The sequence below is a fragment of the Bombina bombina genome, chromosome 5 (genome assembly GCF_027579735.1).
Source record: "Bombina bombina isolate aBomBom1 chromosome 5, aBomBom1.pri, whole genome shotgun sequence".
Lineage (NCBI taxonomy): Eukaryota > Metazoa > Chordata > Amphibia > Anura > Bombinatoridae > Bombina > Bombina bombina.
Genome location: NC_069503.1, coordinates 421,792,619 through 421,819,912, shown reverse-complemented (window position 1 = coordinate 421,819,912; position 27,294 = coordinate 421,792,619). Strand labels below are relative to the sequence as shown.

The window sequence follows — 27,294 nt, the reverse complement described above, 5'->3', positions numbered from 1 at the left end:
AATGCAATTAGTACACAAATTTCTATTGGGCTCCACATTGGCCTTTAAACATAGTGAACAAAGAGATTCATCTGTGTCAGACATGTTTAAACAAACTAGCAATGAGACTAGCAAGCTTGGAAATACTTTTCTAAATAAATTTACAAGCAATATAAAAAACGCTACTGTGCCTTTAAGAAGCACAAAAAACTGTCACAGTTGAAATAACAATGAACCAAAATAGTTATAGCAACCAATTTTTCACAGTAAATGTATTAAGTTAGCAAAGGATTGCACCCACTAGCAAATGGATGATTAACTCCTTAATACCCAAAAAACGGATAACAATTTAATATTAACGTTTTTATCACAGTCAAAACACACTATCACAGGTCTGCTGTGAGTGATTACCTCCCTCAAAACTAGTTTTGGAGACCCCTGAGCTCTGTAGAGACGTCCTGGATCATGGAGGAAGAAATAGGAAGACTGACTAAATTTTTACTGCGCAATAAAGCGCTAAAATAGGCCCCTCCCACTCATATTACAACAGTGGGGAAGCTCAGTAAACTGATTTTATTCAGAAACAAACGACAGCCATGTGGTAAAAATCATGCCCATAAAGTTTTATCACCAAGTACCTCAGAAAAAACGATTAACATGCCAGTAAACGTTTTAAAAATGAAATTATGAAATGTTATTAATAAGCCTGCTGCTAGTCGCTTTCACTGCAGTGCAGGCTCAATATTACTTAAATATAGACAGTATTTTCTTAGTGACATTCCATTCCCCAGAAATACCTCAGAGTATACATACATATCAGCCTGATACCAGTCGCTACTACTGCATTTAAGGCTGCACTTACATTACATCGGTATTAGCAGTATTTTCTCAGTCAATTCCATTCCTTAGAAAATAATATACTGCAACATACCTCCTTGCAGGTGAGCCCTGCCTGCTATCCCCTGTTCTGAAGTTACCTCACTCCTCAGAATGGCCGAGAACAGCAAGTGGATCTTAGTTACGACCGCTAAGATCATAGACAAACTCAGGTAGATTCTTCTTCTAATGCTGCCTGAGAAGAAACAACACACTCCGGTGCCGTTTAAAATAACAAACTTTTGATTGAAGAAATAAAAACTAAGTTTAACAACCACAGTCCTCTCACACGTCCTATCTATTAGTTAGGTGCAAGAGAATGACTGGGTATGACGTAGAGGGGAGGAGCTATATAGCAGCTCTGCTTGGGTGATCCTCTTGCACTTCCTGTTAGGGAGGAGATATAATCCCATAAGTAATGGATGACCCGTGGACTGACTACACTTAACAGGAGAAACAGGAGAAGGGGAGAACGGAACCCCTGTCTTATCCCCTTCCTGAGCTATAATTTCTGACATCTTTTAAGGGACAGGAAAAACATCCTCAGAAATAGGAGAATATTAAACTATTTAGTTTAGAAGATTTAGAGGGGTTGACGACAACCGAAGGTTCCGAGTCATCCAAAGTAGCTAGAACCTCCTTCAGTAGTAACCGGAGGTGTTCAAGCTTGAAACGGAAATTAACGTCTTCAGATTCAGAAGGTTTTCCCCCCCATAGTGTCAGAGTCTGAAATCTCACCTTCAGAAGCTACTGAAGTATTTTCTTCATCAGACAAATGAGAAAGGTTGACCAGCACAGATTCAGAAGGGTCCAAAACCTTACTAGCAGACAAATGCTTAGATTTCCTCTTACGCTTACCCGAAGAAGGGAAAGCTGCCAAAGCCGCTGATACTGCAGAAGTAATCTGAGCGGCAAAATCACCAGGTAAATAAACACCCCCCAGGTTGAGAGGATACAGAAGGCACAGTATGAGACACCATTAAGGCTTGGGACGTTTGAGGAGAAAGCTGAGGCATGTCACGCACAGCATTATCCTGAGAGACACTAGGCTCAGAAGGGAGTAATATGTATTTAAATTAAGTTTTTACTAAGCAGGAGGAACAAGAAAATTTGAGCCTCTAAACATAGTAGGCATTTATCCACAGACATAGACTGTTCTTATTCTGAGTTCATGATAACAGAATATAACTTTAAGCAAATCAGAAAATATATAAAGTTATTAAAAATAAAAACCGTTTATACTGTTATGATTTTATAACAGAGACAAAAATAAAGTAAGCTCAGAAGCAACCTCAGATTGAATGAGGCTCCTACCAGACAGATTGAACCCCCACTAGCAGTTGGAATCGATACTCTCCAGTAGACATTCTTTCCTTTAGAACTACGATGCCTAAAAGAGAAGCTGCAAAGCCGACACATACCCGCTACGCAGATTGCTTTACAAGCTCCGCTACGATAAAACGGAAGTACGGGCATCATGTGAGCGGGTCTGAAATTACTGCGCCACAAAAATAAAAATGTGCGAAAATGAAAATGGCTACGAATAATCGGCTGTTGAAAACAGACAGTTTGTTCCTTAAGTTCAATAAGGACGCTGATAAATCCCACTGCTGTAAATAAAACCGGCTGAAATGTAAACCGTTAAACATGTCTGCCTTAACTAAGACTTTTTTCCCCAATTACTCTGCATATTAAATAAAGGAAAAACCCTTAGCCAAGTCTCTCTTAGATCTCATACTGTGATAAAAGCCTTCTATTTTTTAGGAACACATAAAATGTTCAAACACTTCTGTCCACAATATGAATCCTTAACTAAAAATGATTACTATGTCCCCAAAAGGATCCACATGAGGATTAACCTCTTAAGTGCTGCTGTCCTTCAGTACTTAGAAGGCAAATGCACTTACCTTAGATCCACTGCAGGACAGATAACTGCTACAAAAGGTGTGACAGGTACTCCACTCCCTGTCATGGACCTGTAGGAAAAGGAAAGAACAGAGTAAGCAACTCTGGCTTTCTACAACGGGGTAGCAAAGTGTTAAAAGTAAAGCAAAGACTACCTCGCCGCCTTTTAACTGCTAAAAGCCACCACTACTCTAACTAAAGAGATTGACATAGACACAGCTATACCCCAATCCTTGCTTGCAGGGAAAAGTACCCATAAAAGGATTAAATATATTCAGACACCGTCTTCGCACAACCTCCTTTGACAGAGGCAAAGAGAATGACTGGGGATTATGGGTAAGGAAAGTTACACTTAACAGCTTTGCTGGGGTGCTCTTTGCCTCCTCCTGCTGGCCAGGAGTTGAATATCCCACTAGTAACTGGAATGACGTTGTGGACTCTCCATGCCATAGGAAATAAAATAAAATTGCAAATAAAATAAATGAATAGTCATTGTAATTATTCCCTCTCCTATTAAACGACACATGGAAAAATAAAACTTACCCCTTTATTAGCAGCTATGCAGCATTCAGCTAATCTTAACCAGAGCAGAGGGTTTGTGTGATAGACCTGGACAGCTTCTATCAAACACTCAAAAGCAGCTAGTGGCCTTCCGACATGAAGAAGCTGAATTCCACAGTTATACAGCAGCTCATAACGTTTGTTGGTAAGCAGTGTACACATTGGTCTGCCAGAAAACTTCTTGCCTGATAATGGCAACAAAGAAATATTAAACTTCACATAGGACACAAATCTTATAGTAAAATAAACAAGCAATATAAATACAAGAGATGATCACTTGATCATCAATGAAAAAAAAAATCACTTTAGTGTAACGTGTTACAGGGAAAGGGTTAAAGGGACAGTATACACTCATTTTCATATAACTGCATGTAATAGACACTACTATAAAGAATAAGATGCACAGATACTGATATAAAAATCCAGTATAAAACTGTTTAAAAACTTACTTAGAAGCTGTCAGTTTGGCTCTGTTGAAAAGGTAGCTGGAAAGCCAACTGCAAGTGGCAAATAAGACACTCCCCCCCCTCCCCCTTCTTTCACATATGAAAAGACCCTTTACACAAACAGGGGCAAGCTGGAGAAGGTAGCTGACGGTATTCACATAAAACTTTGGGGCTTGGTTAGGAGTCTGAAAATCAGAGCAATGTTATTTAAAAATAAGCAAAACTATACATTTATTTAAAAAAAAAAAACTTTATGGGCTATATAAATAGATCATCTACAAAACATTTATGCAAAGAAAAAATGAGTGTATAATGTCCCTTTAATAAAAAAATAAAAAAAAAAGAGATAAATCATTACAAGTTAACAAGAAAAATCCTAATCAGTCGTGTTCTTAAATAAAGATGTATACAACAGCAAACCCTTTTTTGAACGGTACAACTTATTTCCAATGACAATTTATCATTCTGTCAGCCATGGTAAAGGATATGATTATGCAATGAGGGTAGGAACTTACAAATGTAAATTCTTACAAAAGGTGAATATGATTTTACCACCATTAGGTGTAAAAACTTTAATGCTATTTAGCTTTAAAAAGGCAGGACGTAACATTGGTATTTGAATTGCGCAACAGTGTGTGGTTAAATGGTATTAAAGTTATTTTGACATATTATCCAGAAAGGGAATTCTGAAATAAAATAAAAACAAAACAGCCTGGCTAGATTTCACTCATTATGAGCATTTTGCAAGTAGCCATGAAAGTTAAAGGAACAGTAAAGCCAAAGTTAAAACTTTCATGATCCAGATAGAACATTGAATTAAAAGAAACTTTCTACTTCTGTTATTAAACTTTGCTTTATTTTCTATGGAATCCTTTACTGAAAAGTATACCTAGGTAGCTTTATGAGCAGCAATGCACTACTGGCAGTTAGCTGCCGAGTGGTTGCTGCACATATATGCCTCTTGTCATTGGCTCACTCTATGGGCTCCATTTATTATGAAGCGGATGCCTGAAACCCAAATTTTTTTCTTTCGTGATTTAGAAAGAGCATGTCATTTTAAACAACTTTCTAATTTACTTCTATTATCTAATTTGTATCATTCTCTTGATAGCACATCTAAATATGCTCAGAAGCTGCTGATTGGTTGCTGCACATAGAGGCCTTGTGTGATTGGCTCATACATGTGCATTGCTATTTCTTCAACAAAGGATATCTAAAGAATTGAGCAAATTAGATGATAGAAGTCAATAGGAAAGTTGTTTAAAATCGCATGCCCTATCTGAATCATGAAAGTTTAATTTTGACTAGACTGTTCTTTTAAGAAACAGCAGTCATAAGATTGCTGCTCCTTAACTTGTCCGCCACCTTTTAGGAGGCGGAGTGAAATCATCCCGATCCAATCGGGATGGTTGACAGCCCCTGCTAGCTGCCGATTGGCTGCCAGTGAGCAGGGGGGCAGCATTGCACAAGCATTTCACTAAAAATGCTTGTGCAATGTTAAATGCTGTCAGCGTATGCTGTAGGCATTTATCGATGGCGAGCGGACATGATTCACTATAGCGAGTCATGTCCGCTCAACATTTGTTAAATCTACCCCTATGTATCCAGCTTCCTAGAGCATCGCCGCTCCTACAACTACTAAAACTTTCAATACAGGAGTACTGGCTGCAGAAAAGCTATGTAAATAAAAGACAGTGTTCCTTTGCCAGCTTTATATACAATGAATAATGTGCTGCTTGTACACAGTCCCTTTAATTGTATGCAATATGATACCACCTCATGCAAAAGACACATACATTATTGAATATATCAATAGCTCACCAGGATCTGTAGATGCTGCAGCTAATTGTACACATGCATTATCATTTTCCTGAAGAGCTTTTTTGAAGTAGAATAATCCTAAATTGTGTTTTCCCATTGCAAAATGAATACACCCAAGATTATTCCAGAACATACACCTGGCACATTCCCCTGAAAAAAACAACAATGAATAGAAGTCAGTCAGATAAAAGCCAATGTAATTACATTTCAACCGTTTTTAAATCATAACTGCTAGTGTGGGAAAGTCAATATGCACACAGAAAAATTGTGACAGGGCAGTCATTCTGCACATGCAATGGTCCTATGTACAACTATTGTGCACCTACACCCATATTCCTCTTTTGATTGGACAAGACATTAGAGTGAAAACTTTAATTGTAAAAGTTTTTTTTTTTAATTATGTAATATTAAAAGCGTTATGCATGGTAATATAATAAACCCCATATTATGGTCACAAATATTTTTTCTGTTTCTGGCTTTTACTTCCACTTTATACCACTAGATGGCTCCATAAGCTAACACTTGTCTTTCTTTTGATGTTTGGCACTACAGAGAGATATGGGAACATAAAACACAGGTTTTTAATGTTTAAAAAAAAAAAAAAAAATCTATTTATTGAATGCATGTCAGTCACAAAAAACGCCTGAAAAGTAGCATTTAAGCTTGGCTAAAGACTGGAATTTACATGGAGTTTAACCAATTTTACCAATGGTGGTTGTCAGTTTTCGCTAGCTTGCAATTGTCTATTAAATTGACAAAGCAACAAACCCCATATAACCAGCATTTTATTTTACCAAGTGGCAGGCTGCAACTCATGCAACAAGAACACCTACATTTCAATTTTGTTATAAAAATGATTTGCTAACTCAAAACTTTCATATTAAAGATGCAAAAGTAATAATAATAATAAAAAAAAAAATGAAATTCCTAGCACAACAGATACACTTCTATCACTTATATATAAATATAGTATATAGTATTAGTATAAATGAGTCACCATCTCTCAGTGTCAGAACTACCAACAGTACACATTTTCAGAATATCCATATACGGTATATGAATATGCAGATTATTAACATAGCACAAACCTATGGCTCTTACAAAAGATATCCTTTAAACCTGTTAGTGTTCACAAAAGCTAAATCATATCATTAAACACTGGCGATGATGGTCTATAGGTAATGTGACCCAAAGGCTACAGAAATCAAATAACTATACCGGTTTTCATGAATCCTGGATGTTCAGCAATATTTGAAGAGTTAAGAAGTTTTACTGCTTTTCGGTAGTTGCCTCGAAGATATTCAAAATTGCTCTTCAGAAACAATGACGGCGTCGACTGGCAAAACAAAATGCCCATGAATTAAATGAGTATTTTCACAGAACCCAAAAGAAATTATCCTAGTTCAACTATAAAAAATATAGTTATTAAATGATTACATACAAGGTCTTTACTAATAGGTAAGTGAAACAAGTTATATCATACAATTAAAGAATAATAAAAAAAAGTTTAATAAGCTGCCATAAAAAGATTAAATACAGATGATAAATAAAACACACTTTGGATTTTTCTTTTCCACTGCAAGTTTTCTTGTGTGCAATTTAATTATGTACTTATTTTTTTATTAATGTCTACAAAAGTATGTGACATTATCAATACATTTAGAACATAAAGTGTGTCACTTGATTGAAAAGTAATACCTGCCCATGTGTATAAAGCATCAACAAACTGTGAATAAAGAACAGTAACCACTTTGCGAATGTGATATAAGAGGTTTATATAATAGTGAAACAACATTGCATGACACTTTCATTATTTAATCTTCCCCCTTTCCCTGTAATTTAAAGAAAAGTCAAAATTAAACTTACAAGAATCAGATAGAGATGCAATTTTAAGACACTTTTAAAATCACTTCTATTTTCAACTGAGCTTTGTTCTTTTGGTATTCATTATTGAAAATGAATATGCACATATCCTGCACTCGTGGGAGCTGCTGCTGATTGGCGTCTGCATACATAAGTCTCCTGTGATTGGCTAACTAGATGTGTTCAGCTAGCTGCTAAGTGCAATGCTGTTCATTCAGCAAAGGATAACACGAGAATGAAGCAAATTTGATAATAAAAGTAAAATTGAAAGATGTTTTAAACTGTATGTGCTATCTGAATCATGAATGAAAATGTTGGGGTATCCTGTCCCTTTCAGTCTGAAACTTAAAGGGACAGACTAGTAAAAATTAAAACTTTCAAGATTCAGATAGGGCATTCAATTTTAAATTTCTAATTTAATTTTATCATCAAAATTTGCTTTGTTCTCTTGGTATTCTCCGTTGAAAACCAATACTAGGGAGGCTCAAATGCAAATTTTTAAACCTTAGAAGGCGGCCTCTTATTTTGACAGTTTTTCACAGCTAGACTGCCCAAGTTCAGGTGTGCCGTATAGATAAAATTGTGCTCACTTCTGTGGAGTGAGCACTGATTGGCTAAAAAGCAAGACTGTCAAAAGAACTGAAATAAGGGGGATACAACGTAATCACAGAGGTAAAAAGTATATTAAGATAACTGTGTTGGTTATGTAAAACTGGGGAATGGGTAATAATATAATTTATGCTTACCTGATAAATTCATTTCTCCTGTAGTATAGTCAGTCCACGGGTCATCCATTACTTTTGGGATTATATCTCCTCCCTAACAGGAAGTGCAAGAGGATCACCCAAGCAGAGCTGCTATATAGCTCCTCCCCTCTACGTCATATCCAGTCATTCGACCGAAACCAAACGAGAAAGGAGAAAACTATAGGGTGCAGTGGTGACTGGAGTTTAATTTAAAATTTAGACCTGCCGTAAAAAACAGGGCGGGCCGTGGACTGACTACACTACAGGAGAAATGAATTTATCAGGTAAGCATAAATTATATTTTCTCCTGTTAAGTGTAGTCAGTCCACGGGTCATCCATTACTTATGGGATACCAATACCAAAGCTAAAAGTACACGGATGACGGGAGGGACAGGCAGGATCTTTACATGGAAGGAACCACTGCCTGTAGAACCTTTCTCCCAAAAACAGCCTCCGAAGAAGCAAAAGTGTCAAATTTGTAAAATTTTGAAAAAGTGTGAAGTGAAGACCAAGTTGCAGCCTTGCAAATCTGTTCAACAGAGGCCTCATTCTTAAAGGCCCAAGTGGAAGCCACAGCTCTAGTAGAATGAGCCGTAATCCTTTCAGGAGGCTGCTGTCCAGCAGACTCATAGGCTAAACGTATTATGCTATGAAGCCAAAAAGAGAGAGAGGTAGCCGAAGCCTTTTGACCTCTCCTCTGTCCAGAATAAACGACAAACAGGGAAGAAGTTTGACGAAAATCTTTAGTTGCCTGCAAATAAAATTTCAGGGCACGGACGACGTCCAGATTGTGCAGAAGTCGTTCCTTCTTTGAAGAAGGGTTAGGGCACAATGATGGAACAACAATCTCTTGATTGATATTCTTGTTAGTGACTACCTTAGGTGAGAACCCAGGTTTAGTACGCAGAACTACCTTGTCTGAATGAAAAATCAGATAAGGAGAATCACAATGTAAGGCTGATAACTCAGAGACTCTTCGAGCCGAGGAAATAGCCATTAAAAACAGAACTTTCCAAGATAACAGCTTGATATCAATGGAATGAAGGGGTTCAAACGGAACACCTTGCAGAACGTTAAGAACTAAGTTTAAGGTCCACGGTGGAGCAACAGTCTTAAACACAGGCTTAATCCTAGCCAAAGCCTGACAAAAAGCCTTAACGTCTGGAACTTCTGCCAGACGTTTGTGTAAAAGGATAGACAGAGCTGAAATCTGTCCCTTTAACGAACTAGCAGATAAACCCTTTTCTAAACCTTCTTGTAGAAAAGACAATATCCTAGGAATCCTAACCTTACTCCATGAGTAACTCTTGGATTCGCACCAATATAAGTATTTACGCCATATTTTATGGTAAATTTTCCTGGTAACAGGTTTCCTAGCCTGTATTAAGGTATCAATCACTGACTCCGAGAATCCCCGCTTTGATAGAATCAAGCGTTCAATCTCCATGCAGTCAGCCTCAGAGAAATTAGATTTGGATGTTTGAAAGGACCCTGAATCAGAAGGTCCTGTCTCAGAGGTAGAGACCATGGTGGACAGGACGACATGTCCACTAGATCTGCATACCAAGTCCTGCGTGGCCACGCAGGCGCTATTAGAATCATCGATGCTCTCTCCTGTTTGATCCTGGCAATCAATCGAGGAAGCATCGGGAAGGGTGGAAACACATAAGCCATGTTGAAGACCCAAGGTGCTGTCAGAGCATCTATCAGTACCGCTCCCGGGTCCCTGGACCTGGATCCGTAACAAGGAAGCTTGGCGTTCTGGCGAGACGCCATGAGATCCAGATCTGGTTTGCCCCAATGATGAAGCAGTTGGGCAAACACCTCCGGATGAAGTTCCCACTCCCCCGGATGAAAGGTCTGGCGACTTAGAAAATCCGCCTCCCAGTTCTCCACGCCTGGGATGTGGATCGCTGACAGGTGGCAAGAGTGAGACTCTGCCCAGCGAATTATCTTTGAGACTTCCATCATCGCTAGGGAACTCCTTGTTCCTCCTTGATGGTTGATGTAAGCCACAGTCGTGATGTTGTCCGACTGAAACCTGATGAACCTCAGAGTTGCTAACTGAGGCCAAGCCAGAAGAGCATTGAAAATTGCTCTTAATTCCAGAATGTTTATTGGAAGGAGTCTCTCCTCCTGAGTCCATGATCCCTGAGCCTTCAGGGAATTCCAGACTGCGCCCCAACCTAGAAGGCTGGCGTCTGTTGTTACAATTGTCCAATCTGGCCTGCGGAAGGGAATCCCCTTGGACAGATGTGGCCGAGAAAGCCACCATAGAAGAGAATCTCTGGTCTCTTGATCCAGATTTAGCAGAGGGGACAAATCTGAGTAATCCCCATTCCACTGACTTAGCATGCACAATTGCAGCGGTCTGAGATGCAGGCGCGCAAAAGGTACTATGTCCATTGCCGCTACCATTAAGCCGATTACCTCCATGCACTGAGCCACTGACGGGTGTTGAATGGAATGAAGGACACGGCAAGCATTTAGAAGTTTTGATAACCTGTCCTCCGTCAGGTAAATTTTCATTTCTACAGAATCTATAAGAGTCCCTAAGAAGGGAACTCTTGTGAGTGGCAATAGAGAACTCTTTTCTACGTTCACCTTCCACCCATGCGACCTTAGAAATGCCAGAACTAACTCTGTATGAGACTTGGCAGTTTGGAAACTTGACGCTTGTATCAGAATGTCGTCTAGGTACGGAGCTACCGCTTTGCCTCGCGGTCTTAGTACCGCCAGAAGAGAGCCCAGAACCTTTGTAAAGATTCTTGGAGCCGTAGCTAACCCGAAGGGAAGAGCTACAAACTGGTAATGCCTGTTTAGGAAGGCAAATCTTAGATACCGGTAATGATCCTTGTGAATCGGTATGTGAAGGTAGGCATCCTTTAAATCCACTGTGGTCATGTACTGACCCTCTTGGATCATGGGTAAGATGGTTCGAATAGTTTCCATTTTGAACGATGGAACTCTTAGGAATTTGTTTAGGATCTTTAAGTCCAAGATTGGTCTGAAGGTTCCCTCTTTTTTGGGAACCACAAACAGATTTGAATAGAACCCTTGTCCGTGTTCCGACCGCGGAACTGGGTGGATCACTCCCATTAGTAAGAGGTCTTGTACACAGCGTAGAAACGCCTCTTTCTTTATCTGGTTTGCTGATAACCTTGAAAGATGAAATCTCCCTTGTGGAGGAGAAGCTTTGAAGTCCAGAAGATATCCCTGAGATATGATCTCCAACGCCCAGGGATCCTGGACATCTCTTGCCCAAGCCTGGGCGAAGAGAGAAAGTCTGCCCCCCACTAGATCCGTTTCCGGATCGGGGGCCCTCACTTCATGCTGTCTTAGGGGCAGCAGCAGGTTTTCTGGCCTGCTTGCCCTTGTTCCAGGACTGGTTAGGTTTCCAGCCCTGTCTGTAGCGAGCAACAGTTCCTTCCTGTCTTGGAGCGGAGGAAGTTAATGCTGCTCCTGCCTTGAAGTTACGAAAAGCATGAAAATTAGACTGTTTGGCCTTTGATTTGGCCCTGTCCTAAGGAAGGGTATGACCCTTACCTCCAGTAATGTCAGCAATAATTTCTTTCAAACCGGGCCCGAATAATGTCTGCCCTTTGAAAGGAATATTAAGTAATTTAGATTTAGAAGTCACATCAGCTGACCAGGATTTAAGCCACAGCGCTCTACGCGCTTGAATGGCGAATCCGGAGTTCTTAGCCGTAAGTTTGGTTAAGTGTACTACGGCATCAGAAATAAATGAATTAGCTAGCTTAAGGACTTTAAGCTTGTTTATAATCTCATCCAATGGAGCTGTGCTAAGGGTCTCTTCCAGAGACTCAAACCAGAATGCCGCCGCAGCAGTGACAGGCGCAATGCATGCAAGGGGTTGTAATATAAAACCTTGCTGAACAAACATTTTCTTAAGGTAACCCTCTAACTTTTTATCCATTGGATCTGAAAAAGCACAGCTATCCTCCACCGGGATAGTGGTGCGCTTAGCCAGAGTAGAAACTGCTCCCTCCACCTTAGGGACCGTCTGCCATAAGTCCCGTGTGGTGGCGTCTATTGGAAACATTTTTCTAAATATAGGAGGGGGAGAAAAAGGCACACCGGGTCTATCCCACTCCTTGTTAACAATTTCTGTAAGCCTTTTAGGTATAGGAAAAACGTCAGTACACGCCGGTACCGCAAAATATTTATCCAGCCTACATACTTTCTCTGGAATTGCAACCGTGTTACAATCATTCAGAGCCGCTAAAACCTCCCCTAGTAATACACGGAGGTTCTCAAGCTTAAATTTAAAATTTGAAATGTCTGAATCCAGTTTACTTGGATCAGATCCGTCACCCACAGAATGAAGCTCTCCGTCCTCATGTTCTGCAAATTGTGACGCAGTATCAGACATGGCTCTATTATTATCAGCGCACTTTGTTCTTATTCCAGAGTGATCGCGTTTACCTCTAAATTCTGGCAATTTAGATAGTACTTCAGTCATAACATTAGCCATGTCTTGCAAAGTGATTTGTATGGGCCGCCCTGATGTACTTGGCGCCACAATATCACGCACCTCCTGAGCGGGAGGCGAAGGTACTGACACGTGAGGAGAGTTAGTCGGCATAACTTCCCCCTCGTTGTCTGGTGATATATTTTTCACATATAAAGTTTGACTTTTATTCAAAGTAACATCTATACATTGAGTGCACAAATTTCTATTGGGCTCCACATTGGCCTTTAAACATAGTGAACAAAGAGATTCATCTGTGTCAGACATGTTTAAACAGACTAGCAATAACACTAGCAAGCTTGGAAAAAAAAACCTTTAAATAAATTTACAAGCTATATAAAAAACGCTACTGCGCCTTTAAGAAACATAAAAATGTGACACAGTTGAATTAACGATGAACCAAATATGTTAAAACAACCAAATTTTAACAGAAAAAGTATAAAGTTAGCAGAGAATTGCACCCACAAGCAAAAGGATGATTAACCCCTTAATACCCAAAACGGATAACAGTTGAAATAATAAACGTTTTTTATCACAGTCAAACACACTGTCACATATCTGCTGTGACTGATTACCTCCCTAAAAACTAGTTTTGGAGACCCCTGGGCTCTGTAGAGACGTCCTGGATCATGGAGGAAGAAATAGGAAGACTGTGACTAAATTTTTACTGCGCAATAAAGCGCTAAAATAGGCCCCTCCCACTCATATTACAACAGTGGGGAAGCTCAGTAAACTGTTTTTATTCAGAAACAGACAGCCATGTGGTAAAAATCATGCCCATAAAGTTTTATCACCAAGTACCTCAGAAAAAACGATTAACATGCCAGTAAACGTTTTAAAAATGAAAATTATGAAGTGTTATTAATAAGCCTGCTGCTAGTCGCTTTCACTGCAGTGCAGGCTCAAATATTACTTTAATATAGACAGTATTTTCTTAGTGAAATTCCATTCCCCAGAAATACCTCAGAGTATACATACATATCAGCCTGATACCAGTCGCTACTACTGCATTTAAGGCTGCACTTTATTATTATTATTTTATTATTATCGGTTATTTGTAGAGCGCCAACAGATTCCGCAGCGCTATTAACAAAGGCGGAGTACAAAAAAAATTAAAAAAAATAAACAGTTATAGGGATCAAATGGGTAGAGGGCCCTGCCAAGAGTTGCACTGTTGTAGTCAGCTCTTGAGAAGGTGATCAACAAACAGCTGGACTCTTAAGCTTACATGCTAGGGGGGATCACGGGATAGCAATGGAGGAGAGGAACTGGTATAGAGTAAGGTTAGCGTAGGTTGTATGCATCCCTGAACAGTAGAGTCTTTAGGGAGCACTTGAAGCTTTTAAAACTAGAAGAGAGTCTTGTGGAGCGAGGCAGAGAGTTCCACAAGATGGGAGCCAGTCTGGAGAAGTCCTGTAAACGGGAGTGTGATGAGGTGACAAGAGAGGAGGAGAGTAGGAGGTCTTGAGCAGAGCGAAGGGGACGGGAAGGAGAGTATCTGGAGACAAGATCAGAGATATAGGGGGGAGCAGTGCAGTTGAGGGCTTTGTATGTTAGAGTGAGAATTTTGTGTTTGATCCTAGAGGCAAGAGGAAGCCAGTGAAGAGATTGGCAGAGAGGTGCAGCAGATGAAGAGCGACTTGTAAGAAAGATGAGTCTGGCAGAGGCATTCATTAGGGATTGTAAAGGAGCTAGGCGGTAGGTGGGGAGACCAGAGAGGACAGAGTTGCAGTAATCGAGGCGGGAGAGGATGAGAGAGTGGATTAAAATCTTAGCTGTGTCTTGTGTAAGGAAATGTCTAATTTTAGAGATGTTTTTAAGGTGGAAGCGGCAGGCTTTAGCCAAAGTCTGAATGTGAGGAGTGAAAGAAAGATCTGAGTCAAATGTGACCCCGAGACATCGGGCATGCGGGGTAGGGGTAATGGTGGAGTTGTCGACAGTTATAGAGAGATTGGGGGTGGAGAGTTTTGAAGAAGGGGGGAAAATAAGGAGCTCAGTTTTGGAGAGATTTAGCTTGAGGTAGTGAGATGACATCCAGTTGGAGATGTGAGAAAGACAGTTAGTGACACGGGTTAGCAAGGAAGGAGAAAGTTCTGGTGCAGAGAAGTAGATTTGGGTGTCGTCGGCATACAAATGATATTGTAAACCATGGGACTTTATTAGGGAACCTAGTGATGACGTGTAGATTGAGAAGAGAAGGGGACCGAGAACAGAGCCTTGCGGTACTCCGACAGAAAGTGGTGACGGGGCAGAGGAGGCCCCAGAGAAGGCTACACTAAAGGTACGGTTTGACAGGTAGGAAGAGAGCCACGAGAGGGCTGTGTCACATATGCCGAAGGATTGGAGGGTTTGGAGCAAGAGAGGGTGGTCAACAGTGTCAAAGGCTGCGGACAGATCAAGGAGAATAAGCAGAGAGAAGTGGCCTTTTGATTTTGCTGTAAGTAGGTCATTGGTAACCTTAACAATTGCTGTTTCTGTGGAGTGATGGGGACGAAATCCAGATTGCAATGGGTCAAGAAGGGAGTTTATTGTAAGGAAATGGGAAAGGCGTGCATAAGCTAGTTTTTCGAGAAGCTTTGATACAAGAGGGAGGAGGGAAATAGGGCGGTAGTTGGATGGGGAGGTAGGATCAAGGGAAGGTTTTTTGAGGATAGGTGTGACCAGTGCATGTTTCAGCGATGAGGGAAATATACCGGTGCTGAAGGAGAGGTTGAAAGTGTGTGTGAGTATAGGGGTAAGGGTGGCAGAGAGGGAGGGGAGTAGCTGTGAGGGGATAGGGTCAAGGGGACAGGTAGTGAGGTGAGAGCGCAGTATAAGTGCCAAAACTTCTTCCTCAGTAACAGGGGAGAATGAGCTAAGTTTAAGGTTATGTGGGTTGTGGTTGATTGAGAGCATTTGAGGGGGTGAGGGAATGGAATTATGTTGAGAGCTGATTTCATTTCTGATGGAGTCGATTTTGTTATTGAAGTGGTTGGCAAAGTCTTGAGCTGACAGAGAAGTTGTATTAGGAGGTGGGGGAGGGCGGAGAAGAGTATTACATTACATCGGTATTAGCAGTATTTTCTCAGTCAATTCCATTCCTTAGAAAATAATTTACTGCACATACCTCCTTGCAGGTGGGCCCTGCATGCTATCCCCTGTTCTGAAGTTCCTCAGAATGGCCGAGAACAGCAAGTGGATCTTAGTTACGACCGCTAAGATCATAGACAAACTCAGGTAGATTCTTCTTCTAATGCTGCCTGAGAAGAAACAACACACTCCGGTGCCGTTTAAAATAACAAACTTTTGATTGAAGAAATAAAAACTAAGTTTAACACACCACAGTCCTCTCACACGTCCTATCTATTAGTTAGGTGCAAGAGAATGACTGGGTATGACATAGAGGGGAGGAGCTATATAGCAGCTCTGCTTGGGTGATCCTCTTGCACTTCCTGTTAGGGAGGAGATATAATCCCATAAGTAATGGATGACCCGTGGACTGACTACACTACAGGAGAAAAAGGGATTATTATTGTTTTTAACCAATAAAAATTATGGAAGAGACTATCTCTTTAAGAGTTTTCCAATTCTAAGAATTGGAAGTACACATGAGAGGTTATACATGGTTAACCCTCACACTTGTCTACCACTAATTGGTTTCAGCAGAGTTGATTAGATAATCTGCAAAACAATTGAACATTTGCTAACAAACTGACAGTGGCAAGCAGTATCTACTAAGTAACAAATCCAGACTGGCTCCTCCAAATTGGTGGCTGAAAAAATAATAAATTTAAATAAACACGATGTTGACAAATTCACATTATTTGATATTAGCATAGTATGGGTTGTTTTTTTCATAACAGCAGAAAAATGACAAGGTGTTTACTGACCCTTTAATGATGGGTCTAGCTGTTAAAGGGAAATGTACTGGGGGAGGGAAATGCTCACGTTCATTACAGCAATTTCTTTTAATACTAGTGTCAGTTACAAATTATGTTTTTAATCCCTGCAAAGGAGAGAAGCACACAGTTAAAGGGACACTGAACCCAAATTTTTTATTTCGCGATTCAGATAGAGCATGACATTTTAAGCAACTTTCTAATTTACTCCTATCATCAATTTTTTTATTCTCTTGGTATCTATATTTGAAATGCAAGAATGTAAGTTTAGATGCCGGCCCATTTTTGGTGAACAACCTGGGTTGTGATTGGTGGATAAATTCATCGACCAATAAAAAAATGCTGTCCAGAGTTCTGAATAAAAAAAAAAAACTTAGATGCCTTCTTTTTCAAATAAAGATAGCAAGAGAACGAAGAAAAATTGATAATAGTAATAAATTAGAAAGCTGCTTAAAATTGCATGCTGTATCGGAATCACAAAATAAAAAATGGGTTTGGTGTCCCTTTAAGTACAACTAGGAAGTCACAACACATTGCAGCTCCTGAGCAGTGAGCCAATTAGAAAAGCAATGATAACACCAATCACTCCCCACTTCCTGGTGAAGAGCAGCACAAACACATTTAGTTTCCATTGCTGTTGTAAACTGGAGGTAACATAAAACATTTCCATAGATACTTGTTATTATCAGTTTATAAAAGCAATGGAAAAAAGCATTTGCATGGGACACAGTGTTAAACTAAAATTAAAGCAAGTTATTTTTACTATTAAAATGTCCCTTTAATAAAATGCATTCACATATTTTACGTAGTCACAGTTTTATATTTTCCTTTCTCTGTAAAACAAAACAAACAAAAAATGACATGAAAATTATTTTTAAATAAACGTTTATAAAAAGAAAAAATAGTTTGAAGGAATGCCACACACCCCAATACACATTTGCCTTTCTTTCTTTAAGGGACATAAAACCCCCAAAAATATTTTAGGATTCAGATAGGACATAACATTTTAAGCAACTTCTATTATCTAATTGTTCTCATGTTCTTGTTATCCTTTGTTGAAAAGCAGGAAGGTAAATTCAGGAGCGTGCACGTGTCTGCACCACTATATGGCAGCAGTTTTTTAACAATGTTATACATTAGCAAGAGCACTAGATAGCAGCACTATTTCCTGTCATGTAGCGCTTCAGAAGTGTGACACTACCTCTATCCAGAAATCTCTTCAACAAAGAACATGAGAACAAAGCAAATTTGATAAGAGTAAATTGGACACCTTTTTAAAAATGTATTATCTATCTGAAAAATTAAAGCTAAAATTTGTGTTTCATGTTCATTGAAAGCAAAAAAAAGTTAAAACAATATTTAAAAAAAAAGGGGAAAAAAAAAGGAAAAAAAAGGATTTAGCACTCAGATTTTTTTTTTTTATTATTAAACACAAAAAAAACAAACTTTTCAGAATATGCTGTACACAACTTTTGTTTAAATAAATATAAATCTGTGCACATTTATGTTTATTATGCATTACACACTCACGTGCATTTATTTGTGCATAAGTACATGCAGATTTATAATTCTAGCATTGAATGTAAATAAATGTGCATACGTACATGCAGATTTATAATTCTAGCATTGAATGTATAAATAATTGTGCATAAGTACATGCAGATTTATAATTCTAGCATTGAATGTATAAATAATTGTGCATAATTACATGCAGATTTATAATTCTAGCATTGAATGTATAAATAATTGTGCATACGTACATGCAGATTTATAATTCTAGCATTGAATGTATAAATAATTGTGCATAAGTACATGCAGATTTATAATTCTAGCATTGAATGTATAAATAATTGTGCATAAGTACATGCAGATTTATAATTCTAGCATTGAATGTATAAATAATTGTGCATAAGTACATGCATATTTATAATTCTAGCATTGAATGTATAAATAATTGTGCATAAGTACATGCAGATTTATAATTCTAGCATTGAATGTATAAATATTTGTGCATAAGTACATACAGATTTATAATTCTAGCATTGAATGTATAAATAATTGTGCATACGTACATGCAGATTTATAATTCTAGCATTGAATGCATAAATAATTGTGCATAAGTACATGCAGATTTATAATTCTAGCATTGAATGTATAAATAATTGTGCATACGTACATGCAGATTTATAATTCTAGCATTGAATGTAAATAATTGTGCACAAGTACATGCAGATTGATAATTCTAGCATTGAATGTATAAATAATTGTGCATAAGTACATGCAGATTTATAATTCTAGCATTGAATGTATAAATAATTGTGCATACGTACATGCAGATTTATAATTCTAGCATTGAATGTAAATAATTGTGCACAAGTACATGCAGATTGATAATTCTAGCATTGAATGTATAAATAATTGTGCATATGTACATGCAGATTTATAATTCTAGCATTGAATGTATAAATAATTGTGCATAAGTACATGCAGATTTATAATTCTAGCATTGAATGTATAAATAATTGTGCATAAGTACATGCAGATTTATAATTCTAGCATTGAATGTATAAATAATTGTGCATACGTACATGCAGATTTATAATTCTAGCATTGAATGTAAATAATTGTGCACAAGTACATGCAGATTGATAATTCTAGCATTGAATGTATAAATAATTGTGCATAAGTACATGCAGATTTATAATTCTAGCATTGAATGTATAAATAATTGTGCATACGTACATGCAGATTTATAATTCTAGCATTGAATGTAAATAATTGTGCACAAGTACATGCAGATTGATAATTCTAGCATTGAATGTATAAATAATTGTGCATATGTACATGCAGATTTATAATTCTAGCATTGAATGTATAAATAATTGTGCATAAGTACATGCAGATTTATAATTCTAGCATTGAATGTATAAATAATTGTGCATAAGTACATGCAGATTTATAATTCTAGCATTGAATGTATAAATAATTGTGCACAAGTACATGCAGATTTTTAATTCTAGCATTGAATGTATAAATAATTGTGCATATGTACATGCAGATTTATAATTCTAGCATTGAATGTATAAATAATTGTGCATAAGTACATGCAGATTTATAATTCTAGCATTGAATGTATAAATAATTGTGCATAAGTACATGCAGATTTATAATTCTAGCATTGAATGTATAAATAATTGTGCACAAGTACATGCAGATTTTTAATTCTAGCATTGAATGTATAAATAATTGTGCACAAGTACATGCAGATTTATAATTCTAGCATTGAATGTATAAATAATTGTGCATAAGTACATGCAGATTTTTAATTCTAGCATTGAATGTATAAATAATTGTGCACAAGTACATGCAGATTTATAATTCTAGCATTGAATGTATAAATAATTGTGCACAAGTACATGCAGATTTATAATTCTAGCATTGAATGTATAAATAATTGTGCATAAGTACATGCAGATTTATAATTCTAGCATTGAATGTATAAATAATTGTGCATAAGTACATGCAGATTTATAATTCTAGCATTGAATGTATAAATAATTGTGCACAAGTACATGCAGATTTATAATTCTAGCATTGAATGTATAAATAATTGTGCACAAGTACATGCAGATTTATAATTCTAGCATTGAATGTATAAATAATTGTGCATAAGTACATGCAGATTTATAATTCTAGCATTGAATGTATAAATAATTGTGCATAAGTACATGCAGATTTATAATTCTAGCATTGAATGTATAAATAATTGTGCACAAGTACATGCAGATTTATAATTCTAGCATTGAATGTATAAATAATTGTGCATAATTACATGCAGATTTATAATTCTAGCATTGAATGTAAATAATTGTGCATACGTACATGCAGATTTATAATTCTAGCATTGAATGTATAAATAATTGTGCATAAGTACATGCAGATTTATAATTCTAGCATTGAATGTATAAATAATTGTGCATAAGTACATGCAGATTTATAATTCTAGCATTGAATGTATAAATAATTGTGCATACGTACATGCAGATTTATAATTCTAGCATTGAATGTAAATAAATGTGCATAAGTACATGCAGATTTATAATTCTAGCATTGAATGTATAAATAATTGTGCACAAGTACATGCAGATTTATAATTCTAGCATTGAATGTATAAATAATTGTGCATAATTACATGCAGATTTATAATTCTAGCATTGAATGTAAATAATTGTGCATACGTACATGCAGATTTATAATTCTAGCATTGAATGTATAAATAATTGTGCATAAGTACATGCAGATTTATAATTCTAGCATTGAATGTATAAATAATTGTGCATAAGTACATGCAGATTTATAATTCTAGCATTGAGTGTATAAATAATTGTGCATAAGTACATGCAGATTTATAATTCTAGCATTGAATGTAAATAAATGTGCATAAGTACATGCAGATTTATAATTCTACCATTGAATGTATAAATAATTGTGCATACCTACATGCAGATTTATAATTCTAGCATTGAATGTATAAATAATTGTGCATACGTACATGCAGATTTATAATTCTAGCATTGAATGTATAAATAATTGTGCATACGTACATGCAGATTTATAATTCTAGCATTGAATGTATAAATAATTGTGCACAAGTACATGCAGATTTAGAATTCCAACATTGAATGTATAAATAATTGTGCATAAGTACATGCAGATTTTTAATTCTAGCTTTAATGTATAAACAATTGTGCAAACTGAGGCACATATACATACTATTATGACATTGGTATGTGAATCAGTCTACATGAGTTTTGTAATAGTGAATATTCCCCCCCTCCCTCTGTACTATATAACTCATTTTCCTTAACCTCTTTGTTCTGTTATAAGCTACAATTGGTAAGTTGTGACACATTGATCCGAACTGCCTCAGAACTAAGGAAGAGAGAAAAATCCTGAGCGCTTGTCTCTTGATTAAATGCTCATCAATTCAATTGCTTCTGCATTTACATAAACTCACAAAGAGTAAAGACTGAATCCAATAAACAAACCTCTTTAAGTTAGTTAATGATGTACCAGACTTACTAATATTAATACTACTAGAAATGTTTATCAATATATCATGCGCTATATTAGAACCCCAGCAGTGTGGCAGCATACTTACATTTCCAGATGTATTCATAACAGACTTTATCTCCCTTTTACATGCTTTCAAGGACTTCATCTGGATGTAGGCTCTTACTTTATACTGTAATTAAACAGAAACAGTCTATATTTACATCACAATTTATTAGTGAAATGCCTTAATTCTGTACTGCATGTCTAACAAACAATACAGTATAACTTGTTCAACTCTAACCATCACCACTTAAGAGATGATAAACACTTTGGGATTTGTATAAAAAAGTTTTACTATACATAATGAAACAACTTTGCTATAATGTCATTATTTATTTTGACCCCTTTTCATGCAATTTAGCACCGAAAATTGAGCAATTCTCAAGAGATTTAAAATGCACCCTACGGACTTCTCAAGGCTAACTCTGCTAAACTGGCTTTATCAGATAACTGTTAAACAATTCACTCTATACTAACTTTATAGCAGGGGCTAGCCCTGTTGTCTGCGGACTAAAGCCCAGATTGGCTCCTCTAAATAAAGCAAATGGTGGGCATAGTTTTGCCTATGGAAAAATAAATGTAGTAAAAAGAATGTTAATTTGTTTTAAAAACATTAAGACTTGGCGGATATGTTATCCTATAGCAACACAACAGAGATGTACTGCAATTGCAAGGTGTTTACTGGCTCTTTAAAAGGGCCAGTAAAATCAAAATGAAATGTTCACAATTCAGACAGAGCATGAATTGTTTAAGCAAATCTAAAATTACTTTTATTGTCAAATTTGCTTTGTTCCATTGGTATCCTTTGTTGAAGAGTATACCTAAATAGGCTCAGGAGCATGTATGCGAGTCTGCAAACACTGCTGCCCTCTTGTGCTCAGGACAGGTGAGCCTAGGTATACTCTTCTATAAAGGCCATCAAGAGAAAATAGGAAAGTTGCATGCGACATCTAAATTATGAAAGTTTAATTTTGACTTTCATGTCCCTTTAATGAATATTATATTGTAAATATTTTGCTGAAAAAGTCAGTATATAATCTATTTCAACCTCACAAGCTCCCAGCACAAAAATAAGAGCCCTCTTTAAATAAGAAAGGCAGTAAAGAGATCTGGTAATACAACAACCATGTACTCATAAGGGATGTCACAAAGGTTTAAGTTGAATTTCCTGTCCCTTTTATCAAGGGGCAGACTGAGCAGTCGGGCAAATAGGGGGTGAACTGGGGGCCTGGCCAGTAGGGGCTGCCAGCGGCATTTCTAAGGCTTCTGGTGCTCTACCTAAGCTCACAGTTACAGCAGGTTGTGACTGAGTGAGCAGACGGGCAAGATTTAGTACAGGCCTACAGCCCTTCCCTATTCAAAGCTTAGCTAGCGTAGCTGTAGCACTAACAAACTGCGCGCTAGTGGTTGTGAGCTGGGGTGGGCGGGAGATAATCAGGGGCACTATCAGTAAATAAGCAGGTAAAGGGATAGGAAAGTTAAAATTAAATTTGCATGATTTAGATAGAGCATGTCATTTTAAGACGCTTTTAAATTCACTTCTATTTTCAAATGTACTTAGTTGGTATCCCTTGTTGAAAGAGAATACGAACATATCCTACACTAGTGAGAGTTATCTGCTGATTGGTGCCTGCAAAACTTTGTCTCTTGTGATTGGCTAACTAGATGTTTTTTCAGCTAGCTGCCAGTAGTGCAATGTTGTTTCTTCAGCAAAGGATAACAAACTAATGAAGCAAATTTGCTAATAGAAGTAAATTGGAAAATTGCTTAAAAAATTGTATGTTCTATCCAAATCATGAAAAACAAATTGACGTTTCCTGTCCATTTAAGTGCAAACTGGATGGGAGCCCCAGCCCAGGATTGTGAGGTGGTGGAGGGGGATGCCCAAATCTTTGCCCAGGACACTGATTGGTCAACAGTACAACCTTGCTTTTATCACGTCATCATATTGACTGAACAACTATTTACACCTTGAATGTCATACAATTCACATATGAATGAATGAATCATAGCAAATACCTGATGAATTTTTGATTTTGCAGTTTCTGCATGACTTCCTACTTCAGCTTTTAGGGTTGAGGACTCTTTGTTGTTGCTATTATTGTTTGTCTGCGCAAAAAGAACAGCAAAAAAAAAGTCACATTATGTGGGCTTGAAAATCTCACAATTATTAACTTTTAGCCATTATTTTAAGTTGAATCTTCTATTTGTTTTGTAATTCAAACATGGGCCTGCAATATCATATCTATAAGCTCGCTGTGCAAAAACTTAGAATGGAACTTGGTTAAACTTTTTTTCTTCTAAACGCAATTCTAATGTCAGATATTTGCTAATTTGAATTAAACCACCCAATTCTTTTTATTAAATGATAACATTTAAAACAAATAGACTTCCTACTTCTGAATTAGGTAAACAAGTGAAAATCTGTTCAAAACAGATTTGACAGGACACTGTGGGAAAAAAAACTATTAAAAATAAATATTCCTATAAATATTCCTGCTCATAGCCAACACAAACCAAATTATTTCCCTGCCTGCCCATATGGGAAATTTTACATAAGATTGGCTTTTGATGTAAAGTTTTGCACTGTTAAGAGACTGTTCGTTTGTGTCGGATCTATTCAAGATTGGTCCTAGCAAAAGCTATGCACTGCACAATTCCCAGTGTCCTTTGCAAACGGATGATGGTGTTTGGGAGTATTTTTGGTTATAGTCAAGATTTTATAAAAAAGACAGAGCTGGGCAAGTACCTAAAATCGAAACTGAGAAATGCTAGTAGAACACTCCTTTCATGTCTCCTATTGAGTGAAGGAGGTTCAGCGGTGTGAGCAGTGGGATACTGTGTGGTGGCTCTATGTGAATCATTATTGCAGAGCTTTCCAAACTTTTCATGTTGGTGACACACTTTTAGACCAAAAACATTTCACGACACAGTAATTCAGTTGTACAAGCAAACAGGAGGTTAAACTATTTTGTTTTAAGAGATACGAACACATACATAAATTATATAATAACGAAATGTATTTACAAGTAACAGTATGTAAGTATGTGCAAGAAATAAAAAAAAGTTTAATAACACCAATAGCTGGGATGAACACAGTTTCTGAATATTTGGTGGAATATTAGATAAAGACACTCGCATTTCATCATCAAGTATTTTTAAGCTTCCACTTCCTATCCATATATCAAGAGCAGGAGCCGCAATGCACTACTGGGAGCTAGCTGCAAAAAAAGACAACCCTTTGACTTCTGACTTCAGCTCAGCGTTTAAGATGCCACCCTTAGAGCTCTGTGAGTCCGACTGACTACTGCCCGCGCTGCAAACACACTGCTGTCCCACTCACTGACTACACTTGCAGTCACAAGCCGATTGAGACTACACGTGCAGTCAGGAGCTAATGTGCCGCCAAAGCCGCCAATGGGAATAGTTTCAGTTCCCGCTGAGCTGCGCCAATAGGTTAAGATGATCTGTGACCCACTAGGTATCAATCATGTTTCAACCATGTGATATGCGTAGCAGGCAGGCAGAAAGTCAGAAACCAATTTTTTTTTTTAAATTCTAAACAATTTGTGTTGAAGCAGGGACACACCTACACACTGCTGCCGACACACTAATGTGTCCCGACACACAGTTTGGAAAGCACTGCATTATTGGAACAAATTGATGATTTAACATGTATTAAAACCGGTACATGGTTTATCATTTTAGCCAGTTGCTGAGAAATATGAACTTTGAAGGTTACTGATACCACACACACAATAAACAAGCTGCTATACATCACAATTGCAATGTTTACACTATGAGTTTAAATAAGGATTTTTTTAAAAAAAAATTCCTTGTGCAGGACTTGTAATTTGTGATTGTTATTACTGATACCTGCCTTCTGCGTTTGATTGAAATTCCTTTAATAATTCATGCAAGACGAGCAATTAACCTTTTTCCTATATTTTAATTAATATATACTTTACAATACACTGTTTTAACATCCAAACAAAACTAAAATCATGAAATAAAAAAAATAAAAAAAATGTATGACCATATTTTAGGTTGGTTTTATGTTGTGTGAATTGATGACTATTTTACAATTTTTTACAAAGCCAGGAAATTAACGTTTTAGGAGCTTAGGAGAGACTAAAGGCACAATGAGAAGTTATAGGGTTCCTTCTATATAAAATGTATGTATGGTCTATATAGATAGTTCCAGGAGAACGGTTTATTGGAGAAATAAACAAAAATTGCTTGTGACAAGACGGAGGAAAGAAAATTTAAACCTATCAAAATAAATAAACTGGAAATCATTGCCTTAGGAGGTTGTGACTGCCAGTACAGTAATATTTTTGGTTAAAAAGTAGTATGAAAAGTCATGATTACTTATGTAAATAAATGGGTAGGAAATTCTAAAAAGTATCTGTCAATTCACATGTCATGATTTTTACGATAAAAATAGGGATCAAATATGTTCTGTAAAGGTTGAATTCAATGGACTTTTTGTCTTCTTTCAACCACCTATACAAACTACACAGATTGCTACAGTGATTCCTTCAATACTTTTAAAAGCTTATAAAAAGTTTTTAACATAAAAACAAAATTTACGCTAACCTGATGAATTTCTTTCTTTCTGGATATGGTGAGTCCACGGCATCATCAATTACTATTGGGAATATCACTCCTGGCCAGCAGGAGGAGGCAAAGAGCACCACAGCCAAGCTGTTAAAGTGAATGTAAGTTTTTATGCAAAAGTGCCCAGTTTTTAAAAAATTCGATTAAAAACAGGGGCACTTTAAAGGGACATTCCAGCCAAAATTGGAAACCACATGGATGCATTTCAGTTTTGAACAGAAGCAATTTTGTAATATACATGTATAAGCAAAAATGCTTCTAATAAAAGCTATAGCTGTTTAAAAAGAGTATTTACATATGCAACATGCACCAGCATTTTATACACAGTACTTGCTCAGAGAGCCCAAGGTTCTTGTACCATCTGGTAATGATTTAATTTGTTAATTGCCGACATGACACAAGCCCCAGTGATGATCTGAGCAGCTGCAGTATTTAAAATGTAGGTGCAGTGACAATATCTAGCTATGCTTCACATGAACGTGCAGAGATAAATGCTAATACTAAAACAATGATAACTTTTACTAGATGCATTTTTGCCAATACATGTATATTGCAAATATGTTTCTATTAAAATATGTAGTTAATCTATGTGTATTTAAATTTTGACTGGAATGTCCCTTTAATTCATCAAAATTTACATTTCACTCGTTGTGAAAAAAAACGTACCTTTTAAACTTGACAGCCGCTCCAGCTTCCCCCGGTCGTTGCAAGCCATTTCTGACGTCAGAAATGATGGATGGGTCATCATCCAATCACGGCTTCCCCCCCCGGGAATCAGTGTCTGATTCAACGCCATGATTGGAGGAAGAGGATTCCTCATTTTAGACCCAGGAAGAGGCTATGCGACGGGCGGAGGAGGTTGGAGCGGCTATCAAGATTAAAAGGTACGTTTTTTTTCAGAACACAAGTACATTTTGATGAATTAAAGTGCCCCTGTTTTTAATCGAGTTTTTAAAAACCGGGCACTTATGCATCAAAATTTACATTCACT

General features: G+C 37.2%; 1 protein-coding gene across 2 annotated transcripts in view; it reads right to left on the bottom strand.

The window, feature by feature from the left end:
• The window catches only part of CNOT10 (CCR4-NOT transcription complex subunit 10), a 359,909-nt gene that overhangs the window by 244,577 nt on the left and 88,038 nt on the right, over positions 1-27,294 (bottom strand). For both annotated transcript variants that reach the window (XM_053714260.1, XM_053714259.1), the window contains exons 7-11: positions 23,703-23,792; positions 21,730-21,813; positions 6,807-6,924; positions 5,589-5,738; positions 3,304-3,506 (exon numbers count right to left, since the gene is read on the bottom strand). In XM_053714260.1, the coding sequence (XP_053570235.1) occupies positions 3,304-3,506; positions 5,589-5,738; positions 6,807-6,924; positions 21,730-21,813; positions 23,703-23,792 (645 nt within the window). The remainder of the gene's footprint in view (positions 1-3,303; positions 3,507-5,588; positions 5,739-6,806; positions 6,925-21,729; positions 21,814-23,702; positions 23,793-27,294) is intronic.